At 44.7% G+C, this 21139-nt stretch overlaps 1 protein-coding gene across 4 annotated transcripts in view; it reads left to right on the forward strand.

Moving 5' to 3' along the window:
- PTPN3 (protein tyrosine phosphatase non-receptor type 3) overlaps window positions 1–21139 on the forward strand; it is a 107477-nt gene that overhangs the window by 60125 nt on the left and 26213 nt on the right. For 3 of the 4 annotated variants that reach the window (XM_061200125.1, XM_061200127.1, XM_061200128.1), the window contains 10 exons: window positions 821–909; window positions 2066–2129; window positions 3503–3675; window positions 6740–6874; window positions 9003–9179; window positions 14875–14970; window positions 17506–17692; window positions 17859–17933; window positions 18972–19028; window positions 20075–20231. In XM_061200125.1, coding sequence (XP_061056108.1) covers window positions 821–909; window positions 2066–2129; window positions 3503–3675; window positions 6740–6874; window positions 9003–9179; window positions 14875–14970; window positions 17506–17692; window positions 17859–17933; window positions 18972–19028; window positions 20075–20231 — 1210 coding nt within the window. The remainder of the gene's footprint in view (window positions 1–820; window positions 910–2065; window positions 2130–3502; window positions 3676–6739; window positions 6875–9002; window positions 9180–14874; window positions 14971–17505; window positions 17693–17858; window positions 17934–18971; window positions 19029–20074; window positions 20232–21139) is intronic. The other variant, XM_061200126.1, reaches the window with a different exon arrangement.

Here is a 21139-nt window from a genome sequence, read left to right on the forward strand (position 1 = left end):
TGCCAATACGTTCTTATATTCTCTAAGTTCAGCTTGATAAAACTCTTAGAGGTGGGTTCGACAATCCTTATTGTACAAAAGGAAAAACTGAGGCCAGTAGCCCAAACCAACACAGCTAGTAAGTGGCAAACCTAAGGTTCACATCCAGTGGTAACTCTGCCCCTTCTTTAAAATTACGAGTATCTGATTGGGTAAATAGGGATATAGATGACTCAAGGGAAGGAACTGTTTATTTTAAAATTTTCATTCTCAAATGGATTTAAAACATCTTGTAGTCGCTGTATCTTCCTTTTATTATCTTCATTATCTATGGCAATGCCTAGCACATGGGCTCTTAATAAATGTTGACTATATTGGACTTATAAGCCATATTTTATTTTTCATTGGGTTTAGAATCAGCAGTTCTACACTTCATTTTAATAGCTAAAGCCTTTTCGTGATGGAAGTTGAGATTTGTTTAAAGCTGTGCGGGGGACGAGGCTTTTCTGATTTTAATATGGTGTCTGATACTAATTGTTGAAAATGTAAAGGCAAATGTTCATTTCTGTGATTCTGTGGAATGAATGAGCTTGCCTGGTGGTAACTTTGCAAACTGGCAGAACCCAGGTGTTGCTGTCAGGCAATGTATTTTCACCTTAGAAGAATTTGGTGCTAAGTACTTGGATCTTAAGTATCTGTTAAGAGGAGATCTTTGCCTGTTTTCTGTAATTTTCCTTTTGGATCTTATATGTAGTGCTATTTATAAAAGTGTGGGTGCTTGAGTTACCAGAGGGCATAAGCATGACAACACGCTGTGAATCTGAGATCTTCCTTTTTACAGGATCTGCACAATTTAGATCTAATGATTGGAATTGCTTCCGTGGGCATCGCTGTGTACCGAAAATATATTTGCACAAGTTTCTATCCTTGGTAAGTGCAAACCGGTTCTAATTATTTTCTGAATCATGCTTTAAAAATATGCTGAACAAAAGTAATGGTAACTCTAATTTTAAACTTTTATTTCTAAAGAAGGGACAGAGACTTTCTCCCAAGTTTTTACCTCTGACCTGTACAATTAATCCAGATTCAGTACTTGGGGAAATTGGTTTGGTTTTTATCAGCATCCCCTTCTTCCCCAGTCACCCTATGGTTTGGGATACCGTGTGAAACCTGGATAAAACAACACAAGGCAGGCTTTGGAGTTAAGGAATCCTCCCTGGGCGGCGCATTAGCCAGGATTACAGAGAACTTCCTCTGGGCAGGAGCTGTATTTTCAGGGCAGTTCCTTAGTTATTAATTGAAGTTTTATCAAGTGCCCAGTTCTGGTCTAAAAACTCAGGGGATCCAGCAGACTTGAATCCTCACAAATCTGAGAAAGGCAATGCTGTCCCCACTGTTCAGAAGGCTCCATGGTGGAGGACTTAAGAGCACAAGCTCAGATCCTGACTCCAAGCATTCCTGGTTTGAATGATCTTGAGCACTTAAGCGCTGTCTCCCAGCCTCAGTTTCCTCATCTGAAAGCTGGGTATAATGCTACGTACTTTTCACGACTACTGCAAGGCTTAGTAGAGGGGCTGCTTGTAAAGCTTTAAGTATAAAAAAGGCTGTTAATGGTGGCTATAATTGTGTTACTATGCAAACAAGAGAGAGGCTACTTGACACACGGCTGTTAAGTGGCTGTTAAGTTTGCGAAGCAGCTGGGATGCGGACCCAGGTCTGTCTGTCCTCCTTTTGCTGCTCCACACTGCCCTCAGCTGTCTTCCCCAGGTATGCACCAGCTCTAGCGGAGCTGCAGTATCACAAAAGCAGCTGACAGCAAAGAGAGCGCATTGCCCATGGTCCTTGTTATTTAAGAGCTACATCATAAACCAGGGGCCCAGATGTGATACTCAGCTTCAGTCAGCTACTTAGTGTTTGGCCGAAGTGATGGGGCCGCCATCCTTTCTAAGCCGAAGCAAAGTCTAGGAAGCCGAGAGCCCCCAGCCATCACGATCGTGGACTAGAGAACACACGCCAAGAGGCGCCAGCTGTGACCTGGCTGCTCCCTGATGTGCTGCTTTTGTGTTGTGTTCTACTTTTTTTGCAGGGTGAACATTCTAAAAATTTCTTTCAAAAGGAAAAAATTCTTTATACATCAGCGACGAAAACAGGTGAGTTGTACCTATGCTTGCTTTGGTTCTTGTGTTTTTAGCCAATTCAGCTCTTAGTCCTTCAGCAGGTGAAGGAATTTGTCGTACGTGTTAACAGGGAAGAAAGAGCATTGCAGACGGTGGAAAGAAAGTGGGCATCAGGGTCCGGAGGGCCCCGCAGTTTTCTGTGTAATTCACTCTGCTTATCTGGCTGAGGAAGTCACTTGCTTTGGAGTCAGAGACATTGGGTTCAGATCCTAGCTCTTCCACTCACCGGTTGGACGGGTTACTTAACCTCCTCTAGTCTGAGTTACCTTTTTTACAGGAATGCAACAATGCCCAGTTCTCAGGGAATCATCAGATTTAGATAGAAGTGCCATTGGTCAAAGCACCTGGCCGAGCCCACTGCAGAGTAGCAAGAAAAGTCAGCAAGGTCAGTTCCTCCCCTTGATGTGTTTAAAATGCACAGTGGCCTTGCGTATATGTCTCATAGGAGGAGTCCACAGCTCTCCAGATAACTCAGTTTGGTTTTCCACATGGAGAAGTGCAACTTAGAGGTGAGAAAACCCACAGCTAGTGAAGTGGAGGAGCTGGAATTTGAACCGGTCGTTATGAATCTGAGATGCCCGCTTTTCCCACGACACCACACTCTGTCTTGTTAGGCTGCATATTTTTCACTTACTGTCACTACGTCATTTCCCAATTTTCCAAAGATAACATGTACCTAAAGTGGCTCCACATCACAATGAACTCTTAGGACTGAGAGCACTAAAGCTCAGAGAAAACTAGGACTAGAATCTGGGTCTCCCGAGCCCCAGATGCAAAATTCAAGGTGCCGTAAAAATGCACAGGATGGTAATTTAACATGAGAACAGAAAACCTGAACTCAGGTAGAATGGAGGTAGAGCAAATGATCAAAATGATTATTATAAGTGAGCACTAGATCTAACTCTCTTTGTGGAAAGCAAATAGAGAAACCCAAAGCATTATAAGATTCCTGTCATTTGATAGGTGAAAGGTGATTTCTTCAGGGGAAAGATTTTTCCCAGAGCTAAATTTTGAAAGGAATGTATCAGACAGCCCTTATCTGGATGCTCCAAATATATCCGACCTAGAAATGTAGGCAGGTGTGAAATGAAAGCGTTCATGAAAGACCACAGATGATGATAAAGAGTAGACTCTGGTCATCTTTATTACCACGTTCATAAAGATGGTTAACAAATCCTGCTGTTGAATACTCTTAGAACCCTGTTTTTGTGGCCTAAGGAATTTTGAAACCAGTTTTCTGCTGTCCATCGTCTCTTACTTGATAACCACCGATGTGGGCATAAAATGCTTGAAACCCTGCTCCTACATCTGTGTAGATGAAATCTCTACTGTGTTTTTCCTCCCAGACTGAATCCAGGGAACACATAGTGGCCTTCAACATGTTAAATTACCGATCTTGCAAAAACTTATGGAAATCCTGTGTCGAGCACCATACATTCTTTCAGGCAAAGAAGCTACTACCTCAGGAAAAGAATGTTCTGTCTCAGTACTGGACTCTGGGCTCTAGGAACCCCAAAAAGTGAGTATGCTTTAGGGACAGTCTCCACGCTAGGCTGAGAAATAAACATGTCCTGGTCACCCCTGGGGAGTAAACGTCCTCGGGGGAGGGACGTCTTTGCCCAGGGGCCCCAGGCCCTGGGGCCAGAGCTGCTGGTGGATCTAGAACCCTGGGTGAAAGTCTGCTGGGGCCGCAGTGTGTCTTTCCACAGACGCAGGCACTTCTCCTATTCCTGTCACTCGCTTCTGCCTGCTCAACTCTTAACACTCAGAGCCCCGCAAGCAGCCAGCATTCGAACAGCTCCGTCATGTCACACTCAGGGAAGCACAAGGCTGTGACTCAGGGTCATCTTGGTGCCATTAAGACAGCCTCTCCCACTGAACATTAATTCCATAAGATGCTCTATAATAATGAATGAGCAGAAATAAAGATTTCCAGAGTCAGGTGACTTTGGCATATACTACATCCAGCAATCACAAGATAGTAACAGTAATAATTATAGTTGACGATTACTGAGTGCTTACTTTGTTCCATGCACATACTTCATTATACTTCATTCTTTTTTTTTTATATGTTTAATTCTTACAGCAATTCCATGTGTGCTATTATCCGTAGGAATGATATTCAAAATAATGACTAGAAAATAAATCTGTAAATTTCAAACTTTTAGATTACAGTGTATTCTCATGCAGTTTATATTTTTGTATATGTTTTTATTCTAAGATGTAGAATACAAGATGTATTATAAATACTTGCCTTTTAAATATAAGATGTAGCAGAAATTCCATATCAAATTATTTTCTAAATTGGTTGGAAAAGTTATTTTTGTGATTTTTATTTTAATTGATGTGGCTCTTACTAAAAATGGTGCCCCTGTCTGAGCCATTATCTGATATGTGGGACTGTATCAGACTATTCCAGTGACTTTCCTATTACATGGTAATCAGTGGATAGCTTTCTCAAATGAATAAGTAGTAAATGTCTGTTAGTATCAGTGATAGTATTGATATTTAGGGTGCTAAATGCTCTCTCTAAGCTTCTGATGAACCAAGAGCAAATATATTTTCCAAGTTTTTGGCTTCTAATACTGTCCAGTATTTTTACACATTCAATAGCTCTATTTCTGAACATGCCATAAACATAACTTGTTGGAATGTAGGATTTACTTTAGTTGGACTTAATCCTCTTGGTGAGCTGAGAAGTGGCATTGAGAGCAACTAGAAGCTTGGACTCTCTTACGGAAGGCTGGGTTCAAATCTGATCTACATCAGTTTTAATTTAATTTGCTTCTTCAATTTCTTCATCTGTAAAATGCAGACAACACGGAGGATTTTTTTTTTTTTTTTTTTTTTTTTGGTTCTCCATTGTGGCAGAAAAAACTACCCCTGTTTTGGTGGCTTAAAGCAGTAACCATTATATTATATCTCAAGATCTTGTGGGTCAGGCATTCGGGAAGGGTGTGGCCAGATGATCCTTCCTCTCCATGCAGTATGTAGACTAAGGTTTCTCAGTGAGATGCAGCTGGTGGCCGGGCTGGGCTGAGGGTCCGGGACCATTTCTCTCCCACACCGGGTGCCTTGATGGAATGATCAGAAGGCTGGACTCATCTGGACCCCCGCCCTCTCTGTGTGTTCTCAGGGCCTCTCACAGGGTAGTTGGATTTCTTACACAGAGGCTCAGGACTGCAAGAGCCTAAGGCAGAGGTGGCCGGTCATCTTAAAGGCTAGGCCCATACTTGGCACAGCTACTCTTGGTCAAAGCAGTCACAGGCCAGCCTGGGTTCAAGAGTCAGAGAACTTGCAGCCATTTTTAATCTGCCACTAGGGATCACTTGGGACATGGTGGGTGGCTCAGTGGCCACAGGTCAGCAGTTCTTGACCACCAATACCAGCTTCAGCATACTGGCAAATCTCATCCCTCATTCTCTCCATTTCATAGATGGAGAAACTGAGGCTTAGGTTACGTGATTTGCCCAACCCCTAGAGATACCGTTATACATTTGCATATTGGGCCCTCTGAAAGCTTCCATGTAAAAGAAACTTGTTCGGTATTTTCCAAGCTTATGGGACAATGGAACACTTCTTTTTCCAGAGAGTACCTATTAATAACCTGTGACACATACTTTGGGGAGCTGCTACATTAAACCTTTGAATCATCCAGCTTGCTCCCCTCATTCCGATGCTGTGCTCTCAATCAACGGTAATTTGGTTTGTGATGTAGATTCTCGTGGTGATGCTGCTGTGAGCATTTTGATCAGGGTGACAACCGTATTTCTCATTGAAAATTAGTACATTGATATTCTAGAGGGTGTGCTTCGTGTTACCTATGTTCTTTTGGTTTTTTTGTCCTGTTTTTTGTTGGGTTGCTGGTTTTAGGCTGCAAGGAATTGCGTGGAATGTTTTAATGAGACATTAAAACATTGTTTAAAATTTAGAAATGCCAGAACTGAGTTTCCCCGAAACTGGCTTCAAACTCCATCCTCTCAAATAATTCATTCTCTGAGGGGTCTAGAGAGCTGAGATTTAAATTCTCTAGGTATAAATAAAATTTGAAAGTAACCTTTAGGGTGGCACATTCAGAGAACATGGCCTGAAGCTCTGCTGTCTAAGCATATTTCCTCAGGTCTGCTCTTAAAGAGTTCTGAGTGATTTACAGTGACGGTCTCTGCCAGCTAGGATGACAGAGAACACTGGGAAGGATGGTTAATGTTTGTACTCATGCCAGTGTGAGTAAAGTGAGAATTCCTTGAAGTTACTTGAACTGTATTTCAATGTTAATCCTGAAATTCCTTCTATCTGGTAAGGCTTGGTTATATTCTGAAAGCAGTTTTGTTGCTTGAAATAGTAAGGACAAGAAAATATTTTTTCACCCGAAGAGAAGAAATAACATAAGGAAAAGCTAGGACAGAAAGGAATCTCTTCTGACCCGTGTACCTCCACTCCTGGTAACCTCTGCTGGGGTCATCAAGGTGTTAACCAGTTATGCGTCAGGGAGGTAGTGTGTGTAGACCTGTTTCACTTATGCTGTCACTTCTTTCTCATTGAATATGTCAGTGTAGAAAGTGAACCTACATCTGGTTTTTCAGGTCTGTAAATAACCAGTATTGCAAAAAAGTGATTGGAGGGATGGTCTGGAACCCGGCCATGCAGAGATCTTTATCAGTGGAACAATTAGAAACCAAGAGTCTACCATCTCGGTCTCCACCTATTACTCCCAACTGGTATGTCTTCCTTTTTTGGTATTACCCACCAGTAAACACTTTACTTCTTTTAAAAACTCAATAAAAATAAAAACCTAACTACAGGTGGCCTATGGTCAGAGTTTACATTTGCATGTTTGACTGTTGCAGAAGTAACTATTTTTGTGAAATGCACAAGTCTAGCTAAACATTTTCTTTAGTGTATGAGGCTGGGATGTTCTTTTTTAAAAACTTATTTGGTCTAAATAAATTTGAGCACTGCAGCTTACTGAAATGCTGCTCTTGAAATTAGCACATTCAGGTTTTGAGAAGTCCTGTGATAAAGAAGCATGTTTAACTTTATTTAATCTCACGTTTCCCATTAATATCAAACAAAATAAACTTTGAGAAAACATAGTAAAGGTATGTAATACAACTGATGTAAGAACGTGTGACCCTCTGCAACAGTAGCAAATGCACGTAGGAAAGTAGCCTGCCAACTTTTAAGATGATGGACTCAGCTTAAAAAGAAGGAAGTGGCAGTTTGGCAAAGTGGGAAGGGCACTGGGTTTGTAACTGGAAGACCCGGACTCAGATTTTGACTCTCCTGTTCGTTAACAAGTTTGTTTATCTCTCTGGTCTCAGTCTTTCCATCTGTAAAGGGATTGAATGACATAATGTACAAGTGCTTTGTAAGCTATACAAAAAGGATCAGGTAGAATGATTGTTATTGTTGTTTTTGTTATTGTTGTTATTGTTATTTTATTATAATGTTCCTCAAAGACATCAGGCCATTTTGTGAATGCCTTCAAAACAGCCAGGTGTCATCAGAAGGGGAAACCAAGCCAGGAACATTGCCCCAGCTCCACCCTGAAATAAGGGTATGGCTTTCTGTTCATTTCATGATAGGGTGCACCTGTAAATTAATTCTCAAAGAGTGAGCTACCAGGACTAAGGAACATTCTAACATGCAGGCAAAAAAAGGAGCTGTTGTGCAGGGCCGCTGGGTAAGGGCCCTCCACTGGGGCCTAATGCTCTGGGCAGGGGTGGTGATGGTGTTTACTGTTAGAAATCATAACATGACTGAGTAGATTGGTTCTTGATTTCCTAGATTTAGGCACTCATCCTATAGTAGTAAATTTATGCTATAAAGTAGCAGCTTAATTTGTCTGCAAGTCTCTTAGGCAGCCGTGCCAGGGCCCCAGAGCAGAGGTCAGGACAGCATCCAGGAGAACAGCTGGAGTTGGTGTTGCCACGCCAGTGGACCGTAGCTATTACTGCTATTTATAGGTCCTCTTCTGAGGAATCACAAACCTTTCTACTCTGCTTTGGACACAGTGTCATTGATTATCCGGGCCCAAGGGGATTGCAAATAGTGGAGGCTCTGACAGTCCCAAAGAGAAATGGCTAACAAAGAAGTGGAAGACGGAAAAACAGGGAAAATGAAATTTAGAAAGCTCAGCAGCCTGGGATCACCCACTGCAGGAGCCGATGCCCAGGTGCTGCCCCAGGTGTCACCCCAGGCATCCTGGGAACATTGCTTCATTTGATTCATTTTCAGGAGCCAGGTAGGTACAACTGAGGCTCAGAGAGGTGGTGTGACTTGCCTCATGTCACACAGCTACTGCTGCTATTGGAGTGACAGGGCGGTGCTGGGGCTATGCCCATCTAATACCACATAAGAGATATATTTTAAAAAGCAAGCATTTCTTCTTGGATCAAGTGAGATTGACATGAGGGGATGTAGTTGAAATAAGTCTGCCGAAAAAGTTACTTTAGCTTCTAAACCCTTATTTATACCATACAAATGAATCAGAAAAATTGTCTGATGAGCAGTCAATAAAGCCTGTTTACACATTGCAAGCTTGAGTCCTCCTGGAAGAATAATTCCCCCTACATCAACACTCAGCAACTTCCCAAAGAGCAAAAAACAGTCTCATCTGCCTGTTTATAAAGCTGAGGAGCTGAACCACTGGGCTAAGAATATCTGGGACCATGTGGCCCTTGGTAGGTTCTAGTGTAGTAATGGGTTAACTGGCTCTTAAGTTCCAACAGCATCAGCAAAGGCATCCTTAGAAAGGTCAGAGCACAAAGTTAGATCACTGATGTCTGATGAAATTCCTAAGTAGAATCTGCTTTCAGCACTTCACACTGAACCTTTCCCCACCAGGCGAAGTCCTCGACTCCGGCACGAAATCCGAAAGCCACGACACTCTTCCGCAGACAACCTTGTGAACGAAATGACATACATCACTGAAACTGAAGATGTGTTTTACACCTACAAGGGCTCCCTGTCCCCTAAAGACAGCGATTCTGAGATTTCTCAGAACCGAAGCCCACACCGAGAGTAAGAAACTTGTGTTCCTCTCTTTCTTTGTGTGTGCTTGTTTGGGCTGTTGAGGAATTTGCTCAGGCCCGATGGCCATTTAAGAGGAGGCAAGGGCTGGAGCCTGCAGCCAGCTTCCCAGGGTGCTCTCTGCCAGGCCAAGCATCATCATGCTCTCCCTTCCCCGACAGGAAGACAAGCTGTGTGCCTGGGGTCAAGAGCTTGCCCTGCTTTTTGTCAGCAACAGTGACATACTGTCCGCACGCTTGTTAGCTCTCCTGAATAGTGTTCTCGCCAGTTCATGAGCAAAGCCCAGTTTAAGCCATTTCATACTCCAGAGGTTGTAGACATGTTAACTATGGTAGTATTTCTCTAGATTGTCAGAGTTTGACCACTGCAGGATTCCCCATCACTGGAGATGTGCTTATTTTCTAGCTGTCCACAGAACGCCTTCTCAGAACCACATTATGTCCTCAGGTTTTTGTTCTTTTTGTTTTTAATGAATAGTCAGTATAAAGAAAAAACATTCGGAGAACGTCTCTGATTTTCTTTGTTAAATTTTTGTCAAGGACAGTGTGCATCAAATTCTTTTATGTCCCCACTTTCCTTTTTTAATGTGACAAACTCCCTTCACATTTCAAGGTCAGGAGAAAATATGTCTCTCCTAAAATACTGGCTTGAGTCCTTTTATTATTCAGTAAGATAATAACTAATTCAGTAGTTCCCTGTTTGACTTGATTACCAGGGAGCTCAGAGCTGCATGCCAGGCTCAATTGCATTAGCTTCCCATAGCTCAGGTTTCTGATCTAGTCCCTACTCTTCCTTCCTTGCCTTATTAATGGGTCTTATTTTTTCTCTTGTTTTAATGAATTCACTGTTCTACCGTATCTGCACATTTTAGAGTGAGCTATCTCAAATCATTTTTTGAAGTGGACAAGACATAGATCATAAATTAAATGACATAAAGTATTATAGGAATGGATCATCTATTAGGAAGTCAACCATGGTCATTGAGTATCCATTCAGTTAAGTCCCATGCTGTGCCCAAAATATAGAAACATATAATGCTTCCCCTAATAGCAAAGGATTAGCAAGAAGGCACTTCAGTTAATCTGTAAATTTTTACCACTCTAGCTACTAGGATTAAAGCATTAAATGCATCCCGATTGTACTCTAGGCATCACAGGTGAATCACAGATCTCACATCGCACTTAAGTGTGAGGTTGCTACCTCTCTGCTGTCCCTGACCACAGCAAACATAGTTTCCAGCTTATCTGTGTTCTTAACACCTCTGATTAAATAATCGTCTGGTCATTATTTCCTTGTGACCTGAGCTTGGATGATGCTTTTGTTGAAATGATCACTATCTCTTGCTCCAACTTGCAGCCTCGTTGAGGTTACAGTGGAAGGGTGTAAGTTCCTTTGCGTGACACTGGTTTTGCAATTCTAGGTCTACAAGGGCAGGAGTGCAGGCATGCATGACTTGAGCCAGTTTGAGTCTGCCAGGGGCTGTGTTGCTTTGGTAAAAGGAGAAGGAGGGTTTAGGGAACTGACCGAGGGCTCTGGGATGCCCAGTCACACCCTTCGTGTCAGATCCTCCTGCTGTGGTTTGCAAATCCATCATGGAATTGTGGAGCTTCTGGACCTTCCCTGTCCAGTACAGTAGCCACTAGTCACATGTGGCTATTCAGATTGAAATTATTTAAAATAAAATAAAATTTAACTTCAGTTCCTCAGTCACACAAGCCTCATCTGAAGTGCTAAAGAACCACATAGGTAGTGGCTACCATATTGGACAGCACAGATACAGTACATTTCCAGGTGCTGGGTGGAGGAGAGATGAATTCTGTCCAGTGGTATGTGGACGTCTTAAAGGGCTACGCTCATTGCCGAGTCTTGCAGCACACTTTGTACACCCTTTGCTGCTCATTGAGGGAATGTGAAGGTGAATTAGACAAGCCTTTGCTTTCAGGGACCTCCAGGCCAGCTGGGCAAATAGCACATTATCAGCCTTCATCATCACACTATGGGGCTCTGTCACTTTGGTGAAAGGAGAAGAGAGTTTGGGCAAATGCGGGTTCTGAGAAGCCTGATTACAGGTCCTAGGTCAGATCTTCCTTCTGTGGTCTATAATTCCATCTTCCTTCCCCACCATGGAATTAGAGCATCTAGACCTTCACAGGCCAATACAGCCACACACAGGTGGCTATTTAAGTTTATTAAAACTCAACTGAGAATTCACTTCCTCAAGCCTGGTTCGATTTAATTAATTTCTAGCCCTACTCACCCCTAGGCATTGCACATCGGTTCTTCCTGAAACTCCTCCATGAGACATACAAAGATGTATCATCCTGGGGCACTTTTTATTTTGCAGCGAAATGTTAAAAGTAGCAAATAATGGTGATCCAAACGCAGCCTTCCTTGCCATGGCTTTGCCAGGTGAGCCAACAGTAGATGGCTCACAGAATCGAGTTAGCGGCTGTGCTTTGCAAGTGGGGCGAACAGTTGAAAAGGTTCAGCCCCTAGCACCTCACTTAAGTAGGGGACCCCTTCCTGCTGGCAGGAAGCCACCTTCTGCTGGGTCTTCAGAGGCAGCTGGCCTCCCTGAGAGTCTGGTGGTCCTCCATTGCCCAAGGCAAGAAGGGAAGGTTAGTCTGTACTTGGAGAAAAAACTGCGGTGGTGTCTTCAGTGAGTACAGTCATCCCTCGGTACCCAAGGGGGATTGGTTCTAGGACCCTCCCAGATACCAGAATCCATGGATGCTCAAGTCTCTCACGTTAAATGGCTAAGTATGGTTGGCCCTTCGTATCCCCGGATTTAATTCGATCTGTGCTTGGTTGTATCCACGGATACCCAGGGTTGGCTACAGTATTTTCAAAATGTTTAAGAAACATTGGACATGCTTTATACAGCACATTAGTGTGTTAAGAGGCAAAAGGAAGTATCCTGTCAGAAATCAGATGAATAACATCACAGACAGCAAGGAGAGTTCCTTTTAGAAAGAAGAATGAAGTGTAATGTTCTGTACCCATGTAAACAAGAGGAAGAAAGAGAGAAAGGAAGAAAAAGAGCGGTTCGACTTTGGCTCTAAACCTAGTGGTGCAGTTCAGACTCAACATCATCCTAGTGGATAAGTCACCTTGGTTTGTTCCGTATTTATAGCAGCGCAGCAAAGTTTATGATTAGTTACAAAGCCTCGGCAGTTTGCTTTATGCCCGAGTAGGCTGTCCTCTTGTTACTCTCTCAGCCATTCTATGTTCCTTTCCTTGTTTCAGAGCCAAGGCCAAAATCTGCAGAGAAGGAAGTTTTCAAAAACAAAAACAACCCACCACCCAGAAAACTGGGAGGGGGTGTTTCCCAAAGGAAAAAATGACTTTGCAGAGCAGAAGCTGGAGGAAAACAAATTTTAGGGCAGATGAGGGTTGTGTTTGAAGAACTTCTCCTCAGTGAATGGGGCTTGGTGCCATTGTGGTGCCTTTGCTATTTGCTTACTTCCTTCTTTAGAGCCTGCCTTGTTCCAAGGACAGGGGACAGCTGTCGGCTTTTATTTCCAAACTTCTGTACACACAACAATGTGAATATACTTAAATGCTACTGAACTGTAAACTTGAAAATGGTTAAGATGGTAAATTTTATGTTATGTGTATTTCACCACTATTTTAAAAAATATTTTTAAATAGCTTCTCTGCATTGGAAGGAACTTTGGGAATCCCCTTCTTCAGCTGCATCACCAGTGTAGAAATTCCCTCTGCCCTGTCACCTGGTCACCCTGCCGGTGATGGGCAGCTCTCCTGCCATGTGGCAGCCTGTTCTCTAGTTGGACAACCCAGTGGTCCAAGCTGTGTCTCCCCACAGGAGACCAGCCAGCGACAGGGTTTCATTAGGAGTTTTGTGTCCACTTGCCCTGCACCTTGCCTGCACTTCACTTGGTCTTGGGCCACTTGCATGTGGACAGCTGACGAATACCTTAAATCCAGCCTGGCCTGATCTCAGCTCATCGTCTTCTGTCCAGCCTGTGGCTCCTTCTGTCTTGGTGAGTGGGGCCACGTTTCAGAACCACCCAGTTGGCACCGATGGGAACTTCAGGCATCCTCGACAACTCCTTCTCTTCCGCCTGCATCATCTAGTTTCTCACCTGTTGATTCTCCCTCGTGAACATCCCTTGACCTGGACCCCTCCGCCGTCCGCCCTGCACTGCCCCTGTGTAGCCGCCATCGTCTCTCGAAGGGACAGTTGCAATAGTGCCCTAAGTGTCCTCCTGTCTCTAGTCTCTCCTCCTTCCAGACCATCCTTAACAAGGGTAACAGGCTTATTTTTCTGAAATTTATGCCCAAGCATGTCACTCCCCTGCTTAAATGCCTTTTCTGTGCTTTTTAAAAATTTCATGCCTCTGCAAATACCACTGAAGTTTTTTTATTATTAGAGTTTTGCCTAAAATATAGGGTTGGCCAAAAAGTTTGTTCGGGCTCTTCCATAAGATCTTATGGAAAATCCCAAAGGAACTTTTTGGCCAACCCAACACTTTCTTCTTCCCTCTTGACTACCTGTTTAAACTTCTACTGGTTTATCTTTCAGACTCAAGCGCCCCCTCCTCTGTGAAGCCTCTCCTGGCCTCCCACTGTACGCTAGACATCTGAGCATCTCCATTACAGCATGATGATAATATTTGATTACTTTTGTATCTTAAACTAGACAGCGAGCTCTTTGAGGGCAGGGATAGTGCCCTGTTCACCTCTCCTTCCCCCAAACCTGGCGTGGTGCCTGGCACTTCATGATATTCAGTGACTACTCTGATGGATGGACAGGTGAATGGGGAGATGGTCACATGAAGCAGGATGTGGCCCTTGGCTAAAGTACAAACAAGCTCCCAAGTTTTTACAGTGGGTACCCCCTCTGCCACTTCCACGGCAGGTCCCCATATCACATGAGCACCATCACACAGCATCTAACCTGCACGCCAAGGACTCAGATTTACTGTAACGAGTTTTGGTTACCTGTCTTCTATGAGCAGGTCCCCACGGTAGGTGCTGCTGCAGGCTATGTGTCAATGAGAAACTCTCATCAAAGAATTCAAGCATGAATTGACTGAAATTTAACAAGTGCTTTCTTGCCCTTAAGGTATCGCAACATCTGAGTGGGCAGCCTGGGGACAGGTGCATGACCCTTGATTCCATTAGTGATGAGACGTAGAGCTCAGACAGCGGCATCTCTGACCCACATTCCCTCAGCCACCTTCCGCAACTTCTTGAGTGAAGTTTTGATCTCGGGCCCTTGACATGTATCGCAGAGATAAGAGTATCACCTGAAGAATGTCTCCATGTCGTAACACCCATACTAGGAAGACATGCTTTCTGTTACTCGGTGATCCTTAACGTCAGGAGCCACGTGAAATATCTGGCTGTGTGATAAGTACACTGGGAGAGGAATAGGCAGAGGACTAGGGTCTCTGCTGACCTCGAGAAGCTCATAGACTCGAGAGAGAAATGCCACATGGAATGACCCCTATTCTGTCACCACCATAGCCAGTGCCTCCTTGCGGGCGCCCAGTGAGAGCTGTGAAACCCGCAGTGGGAACCCAGCTTTGCTTGGCTAACAGGTTTGGGGGGGGGGCACGGGGGTCTTTGTCATTTTCTAGGGTGTAGGAAAGAGTGGTATAAAAAGCATCACCCAGGAAATCCTGCCATTTTAACTGTCTCTAACCTTGCTTCCCTTCAGAGAAATGAACTCTGTCCTGGCTTTTGTTTCCGATGACTACCGCATTTACAGTTCTGAAGCATCGGCTTCTGAGGGCGAGCACCTGTTTGTCTGCCGGTCAGTCTGTCCGTCTGTCTGTCTCTGCCCCTTTCACTCCAGGGAGCTGGGGTGGCCTGTCCCTCCCTGGCCACTCTGGCTCCCCGACGGCCTCAGGAGCAAATCACTTGCTTCAGCTCCCTCCTGCTACCCCTTTCTTTGCCCCTTTCACAGTTACCCACTGAAACCCCAGGGGTTCCCCTCTTCTCTCCGTCCTCACCCACTGGGCTCTCCCCTCGGTTGCACCTCACGTCCTGCCCAGGTGGGGAGGAAGGCCACTTGGTTTGGCGTCTTCACTCCTGGCATCCCTGTGCTGCGTCCAGCTGCCACCTTCTTGTTGCTTCCTGTCGTTCCATGTCCTCCTCACCATCTGTCTGTCCATCCTCCACACTGAGCAGAGCATTACTGCAGCCCACAGGGAACGTCTGTACACGGTTGATCAGCCAAAAAAATATTGTCATGTTTAATAAATCTCCATCTAAAAGTAAGCTCTCCACCCCTACTTAGAAAATAGGATTGGACACATAATGACTTTGAATATGTTATTTTTAGTACTATGGGCTGTTTTGGATAGAGCATTACATTTTATACTGAAAAAGAAAAATACTTTAAAACCTTGTAAGATGTCATCTAAATTCCATATAATGTAATTCGAAATTCAGAATTTAGAAATTAAATAAATATAATGAATACAGAAATACATTACAGTTTACTGAAAAGTCTGTTGTCTTCTGCTTTGTCACCTTGCTCTTCTGTTTAAATGTCATCACCCTTTCCATCGCTCTCATCTCCAGATTCTTCCAAATGTTTGAAGTATGAATGCTATTTGCAGCTTCACAGTAAAGGTTCAGGTCCACCCCTAGAGCTGGAAATAGCTTTTCCTAAACCTCTTTGGCTTTATCCTGTTTAGCAACTTTCAGGTTTCCCTTTCTGCCACTAGGAGGTGCTCTTATAAACATCAAAACTTAGAAAAGTTGTCCAACTTAGGGAGAATTTTTTTTTAGCTTCCTTTTAAGTAAATTAAAGTCTCATTTATTTTCAGTCTGAAAACATACCACTAGTACATAACAAAATATCCTCTCTCTGAAATGCCTTCCCATCCAACTTGAAAACCTTAAGGCCAAACTCTTCTCTTGCAAATAGCTCTACTTCTGTACTACTCTGTCACTGAATTTTTTTATTCAAATGAATTGAGATTGTGAATCATTGTGTGTGACTATGATACAGATTTTATATTTAAAGTAAGCTAATTTGAACTTGCTAGGAAACAGAAACACTACATTAATGAAAACTCCACGGATAAGGACCTGAAATAAAGAGGCAGCAGCAGCTGTCTTTTGTCTGTTTGTTTCACTGAATGTCCGTCTTTGCTCACCGTTCCCATCACTAACCTGGAATGAGATTAGAATATGGAGGAGTCTGTGGAACATGAGGACAACCCCATATTCTGTTGCCTTTTAAAGGCATCTTTTGCGAGGACTGTGGCTCTGGAAGGGGTCTAGTGTGGGTGTGCATGATGCAGAGAAGTTGCGTGTCCTACACCGTGTTCATCCCTGTAGCCCTGAGAGGTTAGAGGGGAGGGTCTTAGGAGCAGATCTGGTGTGAGGAGAGGAGAGGGGAGAGGTGCTGGGGGAGTCATGTTCATCAGACTTCTGTCTGTCAGAAAGTCAGAAAGCTGTGTGACCTTGGGCAAGTCGCTCAGCGCCTCTTGACCTGTTTCTTCATCTGTGAAATGGGAGTTGAACCAGATGACCACAGAGGTCTGTTCAGTTGTAATAGTCTGCAATTCTCGAAGATAGCGCCGTCCAGTAGAATTTCCTGCGATGATGGAAAGGTTCTGTAACTGCGCTGTCCAATGCAGGAGCCTCTAGCCACGTGTGGCTGTTGAGCATTTTTGAAATGTGACTGGTACAACTGAGGAACTTTCTAGTCTTAATTTACTTAAATTTAAATAGCCACACGTGACTAATGACTGCCATATTGGGCCGTGCAGCTCCAAGATACAAGATTTTTCTCCAAGAGAAAAATAAAATGTATAATCTCAGTGGAGGCATTAATGGATGTCACAGGTGAATAATGTAAACTAGGATTCATATAAATTGTCCTGAATATGCCACGTTAGTCCCATTTCCTTTGGGTAGCGAACTGTCCTGTGAAGCAGAGCTATGAGTGGGAGTGAGATGGAAGGGAAAAGCTTTCAAAAGGGATGGAGACGCATGCATCTGGGTGAGCTTCAATAATTAAGCACCAGAATAGCTGGACATATTTCCCTATCACCCTTCCAAAGCAGCTGAGTGTTCAGCAGTTCCTGGTACTACCCTGCCCTCCTTCCCCTTTTCCCCAAAACTAAAGGCGATGATCTTTAGGCCAGTTGGGGGCATGGGCAGCCAGTGGACTCTGGATGTGCCTGAGCCCTGGGCTTGACCTTTGGAGCTCTTCTAAGGTTTCAAGGATTGGTGACAGCCGCGAGATGCCAGGCCCCAACAGTCAGTAATGTTTGCTCTGATAAAATATTAATCCAGTTATTAAAATATCTCCTCCTTCCCCACGATGAAGGAGTATATCCGAGAACAACCCAGCACAAAGCTGCCTGACCCAGAAGTCATCCAGTTCTGTGTCTCCATCTTCAAATGCTCCAGGCTCCTGTTCCCCAGATGGCGTCGATCAGCAGTTCTTAGAGGACTTCCACAGGGTGACCAAAGGGAGCTCCAGCGAGGACTCTAGCCAGTACTACTGTGACAAGGTGCGTGACGTCAGGTGCTGCGGCTGAAGTGGCAGCCGACCCAGCCAGGCTTCCCGTGCAGGGCTACCTTACGGGCGATTAAGTGGTTATGACTCAGAGAAAATAGCATATCACCAACCACTGGAGAAAGAAGTAAGATAACTGATGATTTTCTGACGTTTTCCAGAATGATGGTGACGGCTACTTAGTCTTGATCCGCATCACACCAGATGAAGATGGAAAATTTGGATTTAATCTAAAGGTATGTTGTGTGCAATTTATAAGGACATTTGATGCTCTGAAGCAATCTTTAGATGACTTTTTAACTTCCATTAGAAATGTGCCACGTACCCAAGGCTGCATAAGGAAATTGGCTCGGCCTTCTGAATTGGGAGCTTTTTTTTGTGGCCATAGTAGCTGCCTCATACCGAGTGCCTGCTCTGTGTACTTATTTATATCACCTTATTGAGTTCTTCTATTAAATGGTGAAGTTGGAATTTTAAGACCCATTTTATAGATGCACACTAAGGCTCAGAGAGTTGGGAACCCCTCAGCATTGCTAAGAGAGAACAGTGGTTCAAGTGCAGGGCCATCACCCTCCTCTGCCTCCCTCTAGGCAGGCTCTGCAAGCTATGGCCTGCAGGCCAAATCCCATCTGTTTTTATAAATAAAGTTTTATTGGAACACAGACACCTCATTCATTTACAAATGGTTTATGGCTCCTTTGGCACTACGGTGGCAGAGTGGAGAAGTTGCAACAGAGCCCTCTGTCCCACAAAGCCAAGATAGGTAATATCTGGCCCTGTACAGAAATGGTTTACTCTAGAGCAAAATGAGGGCAGGTGGTCTTTTCTGCCCACCCCGCAGCTGCCATCACGCACTCCTTTCCAATACCCGCAGCCCTGCTGACAGCCTGTTCTCAGAGGTCAAAAGCCCTCACGACATGGGACCTTTCTACAGGTCCTCTCCTCCACTGAAAACTCCCTTTCCAGCAGCACTTAGGGGCTGTGCTTCTGGAGTCCTTCTCCAGGGGATGTTTGCATTTTTTGAAAGGAGGCTGCTTCCTCCAAGTGCATCTTTGGTCTGTGGAAGGTGGGGATGGCAGTGGGAGGCTTCTGAGCAGCCTTCTGGTTGGCCCACTAGACCCAGGGACCCAGGAACCTTGTCATTCCGGAAGGTGCCAACGCCTGCGATTAGAATAAGTTCAAGGGAAGTTTGAGCCCTCCCTTGTGTCAGAGATATCTGCATGTCTTTGTTGCTGTGAACGACTCAAGTGGTTTTTTAATCTACATGTTTACAGGGAGGAGTGGATCAAAAGATGCCTCTTGTGGTATCAAGGATAAACCCAGAGTCACCTGTAAGTAAACATATTCTGTTATTTCCCAAGTTTGCTTTCCCCTAAATGTAACAGATTTCTGTTTCTGTGTCCTGTTTCTTTTTTACTGGCAGCAGAGAGTGTGTGTAAATGCATGCATATAGATAGAAAGAAAGAATGGAGTCCGTGTTTTCCAGAACCTTGTTGCTCATTGTGGTCCCCGAAGCTGCAGCACCAGCATCACCTGGGAGCTCATTAGAAATGCAGACTGTCGGGCCCCACCCCAGACCTCCTGGACCAGAATCTGCATTTTAACCAGATCCCCGGATGATTGGTGTGCACGTTGAAATGTAGAAGTCCTGCTCAGAAGAAGGAAACTGGGGCTTAGAGTTTGCTGTTCTGCTCGCTCCGAGTGGGCTCACGGCCCCTGTGTCCCTCCCCCTGCCCACCCTCAGCCCTCTGTCTGGGCCTCTAGGCATCTAGGAGATGATTTGCTTTTGTGTAACAGTAAGCACCAAAGGGTCCCTGTGCCTCCTAAGAGGGTGCCCGTTTGGGAGTTTTACTCTTAAGCTTGTGGTTTACCTTTTCTTACTGCTTGTGGCCTCTGTGAGTTAAGAAGCCTTTCATTCCCACATTGTTCAATGCATGGCTTCTCTCCATAATGGCTTCTGCCTTTGGGGTTATGTTTGCAAAGGCTTTCTCCATCACAAGATAGATTAATACTCGCTTTTAGCTGACGAATCATTTTCTAACCACACATCTAGACAACAAAAGACAGAGGCATTGAAGTCATTATGACATTACAGTAATAAGTGAAGCCTGGCTACCATAGAGAAATGGCCTCAGTAGTTTTCTTAGCTTTACTCCGAAATGTTTCATAACGTAGGTTCTGAGCAGGACTCCTTTAAAATCCCACCGCCAGCTACCATGTCAACATTGCAGTGGAGGTAAAAATAAAGATGGTAATGCCTGAGGGAGAAGAAGAGAACTTGGTCACGGTCTCAAGTGTCGGGGCTCAGAGAACATCAGGTTCTTCCCTTGAGGATTGTGTTACGGTAACGGAAGAAACTCGCTCTTCCCCCATGCAGGCGGACACCTGCATTCCTAAGCTGAACGAAGGGGATCAAATCGTGCTAATCAACGGCCGGGACATCTCAGAACACACCCATGACCAAGTGGTGATGTTCATCAAAGCCAGCCGGGAGTCGCACACACGGGAGCTGGCCCTGGTGATCAGGAGGAAAGGTAACAGGCACCCGCGGGGGAGGAGCCTTAACAAAGATGGCCTTCCCCAGCCTGTTCCGTGGTTTTGCGATGTTGCACTTGTAGCCAACATGGGAAAATCAAGGGCTTTCCCGTGACCACCTGATGGCCGACTTCTCCCTTGAAAAATATGGAGATCTGCCCCCACAGGGCCCCGCCCCTCATGGCCAGTCCTCTGTAGGTAGGCAGCACCCTCCCTCATTCCTCCCAGGCCCAACTCAGCCCACTTCACACACCCCTCTTAGCTGCCTGGCCCTGCCTGCATTTGCATATTCAACCCTTCCTCAAAGGACCAGGTTATATTTTATTCATGTGCATTTGGTTTTTGTTGCAGAGACAGTAAGCAGAGTGGGGCAGGAACCTGGCTGCCTTGGGGCTGTTCGAACTCTGCCTCCTACTGGGTTCAGGGACCTTGAGCAAGTTTCTTACCCAATCTGTGTTTCAGTTTCCTCTAATGTAAAATGAGGATAACATAGTCACTACCTCCAAGGGTCCCTCGGAAGATTAAATGATACTCATACTGGAAGGCATCAAAGATGCTGCCCAGTACTTGGTGGGCATTTGAAAGGCAACCTCTGTTGAATACAGCTACTATTATTGTTGTTGTCGTTGTTGTTATAAAGCAATAAGCCGAGTCCTCGCATCCTCTTTCCCAGCTCTCAAATACTGCAGGTAAATGAAGTATGCGACTCAAGCCCTGGCCCTGCATCTCCGTTCTGGCCTCACAGTTGTTGGCACAGCCCACACACCCTCGTGCCTGCCTCCTCTGTTCCCACTAAAACTCCCAGTGCCAGCTCTCATCCCACCTCCTCCGTGAGGCCCTGCCAGATCTCTCCAGACCCCTACCCACCTCCTCCCACCACCCATCCCCACCAAACCCAGCTCCATGC

This window comes from Eubalaena glacialis, chromosome 9 (genome assembly GCF_028564815.1).
Source record: "Eubalaena glacialis isolate mEubGla1 chromosome 9, mEubGla1.1.hap2.+ XY, whole genome shotgun sequence".
NCBI lineage: Eukaryota > Metazoa > Chordata > Mammalia > Artiodactyla > Balaenidae > Eubalaena > Eubalaena glacialis.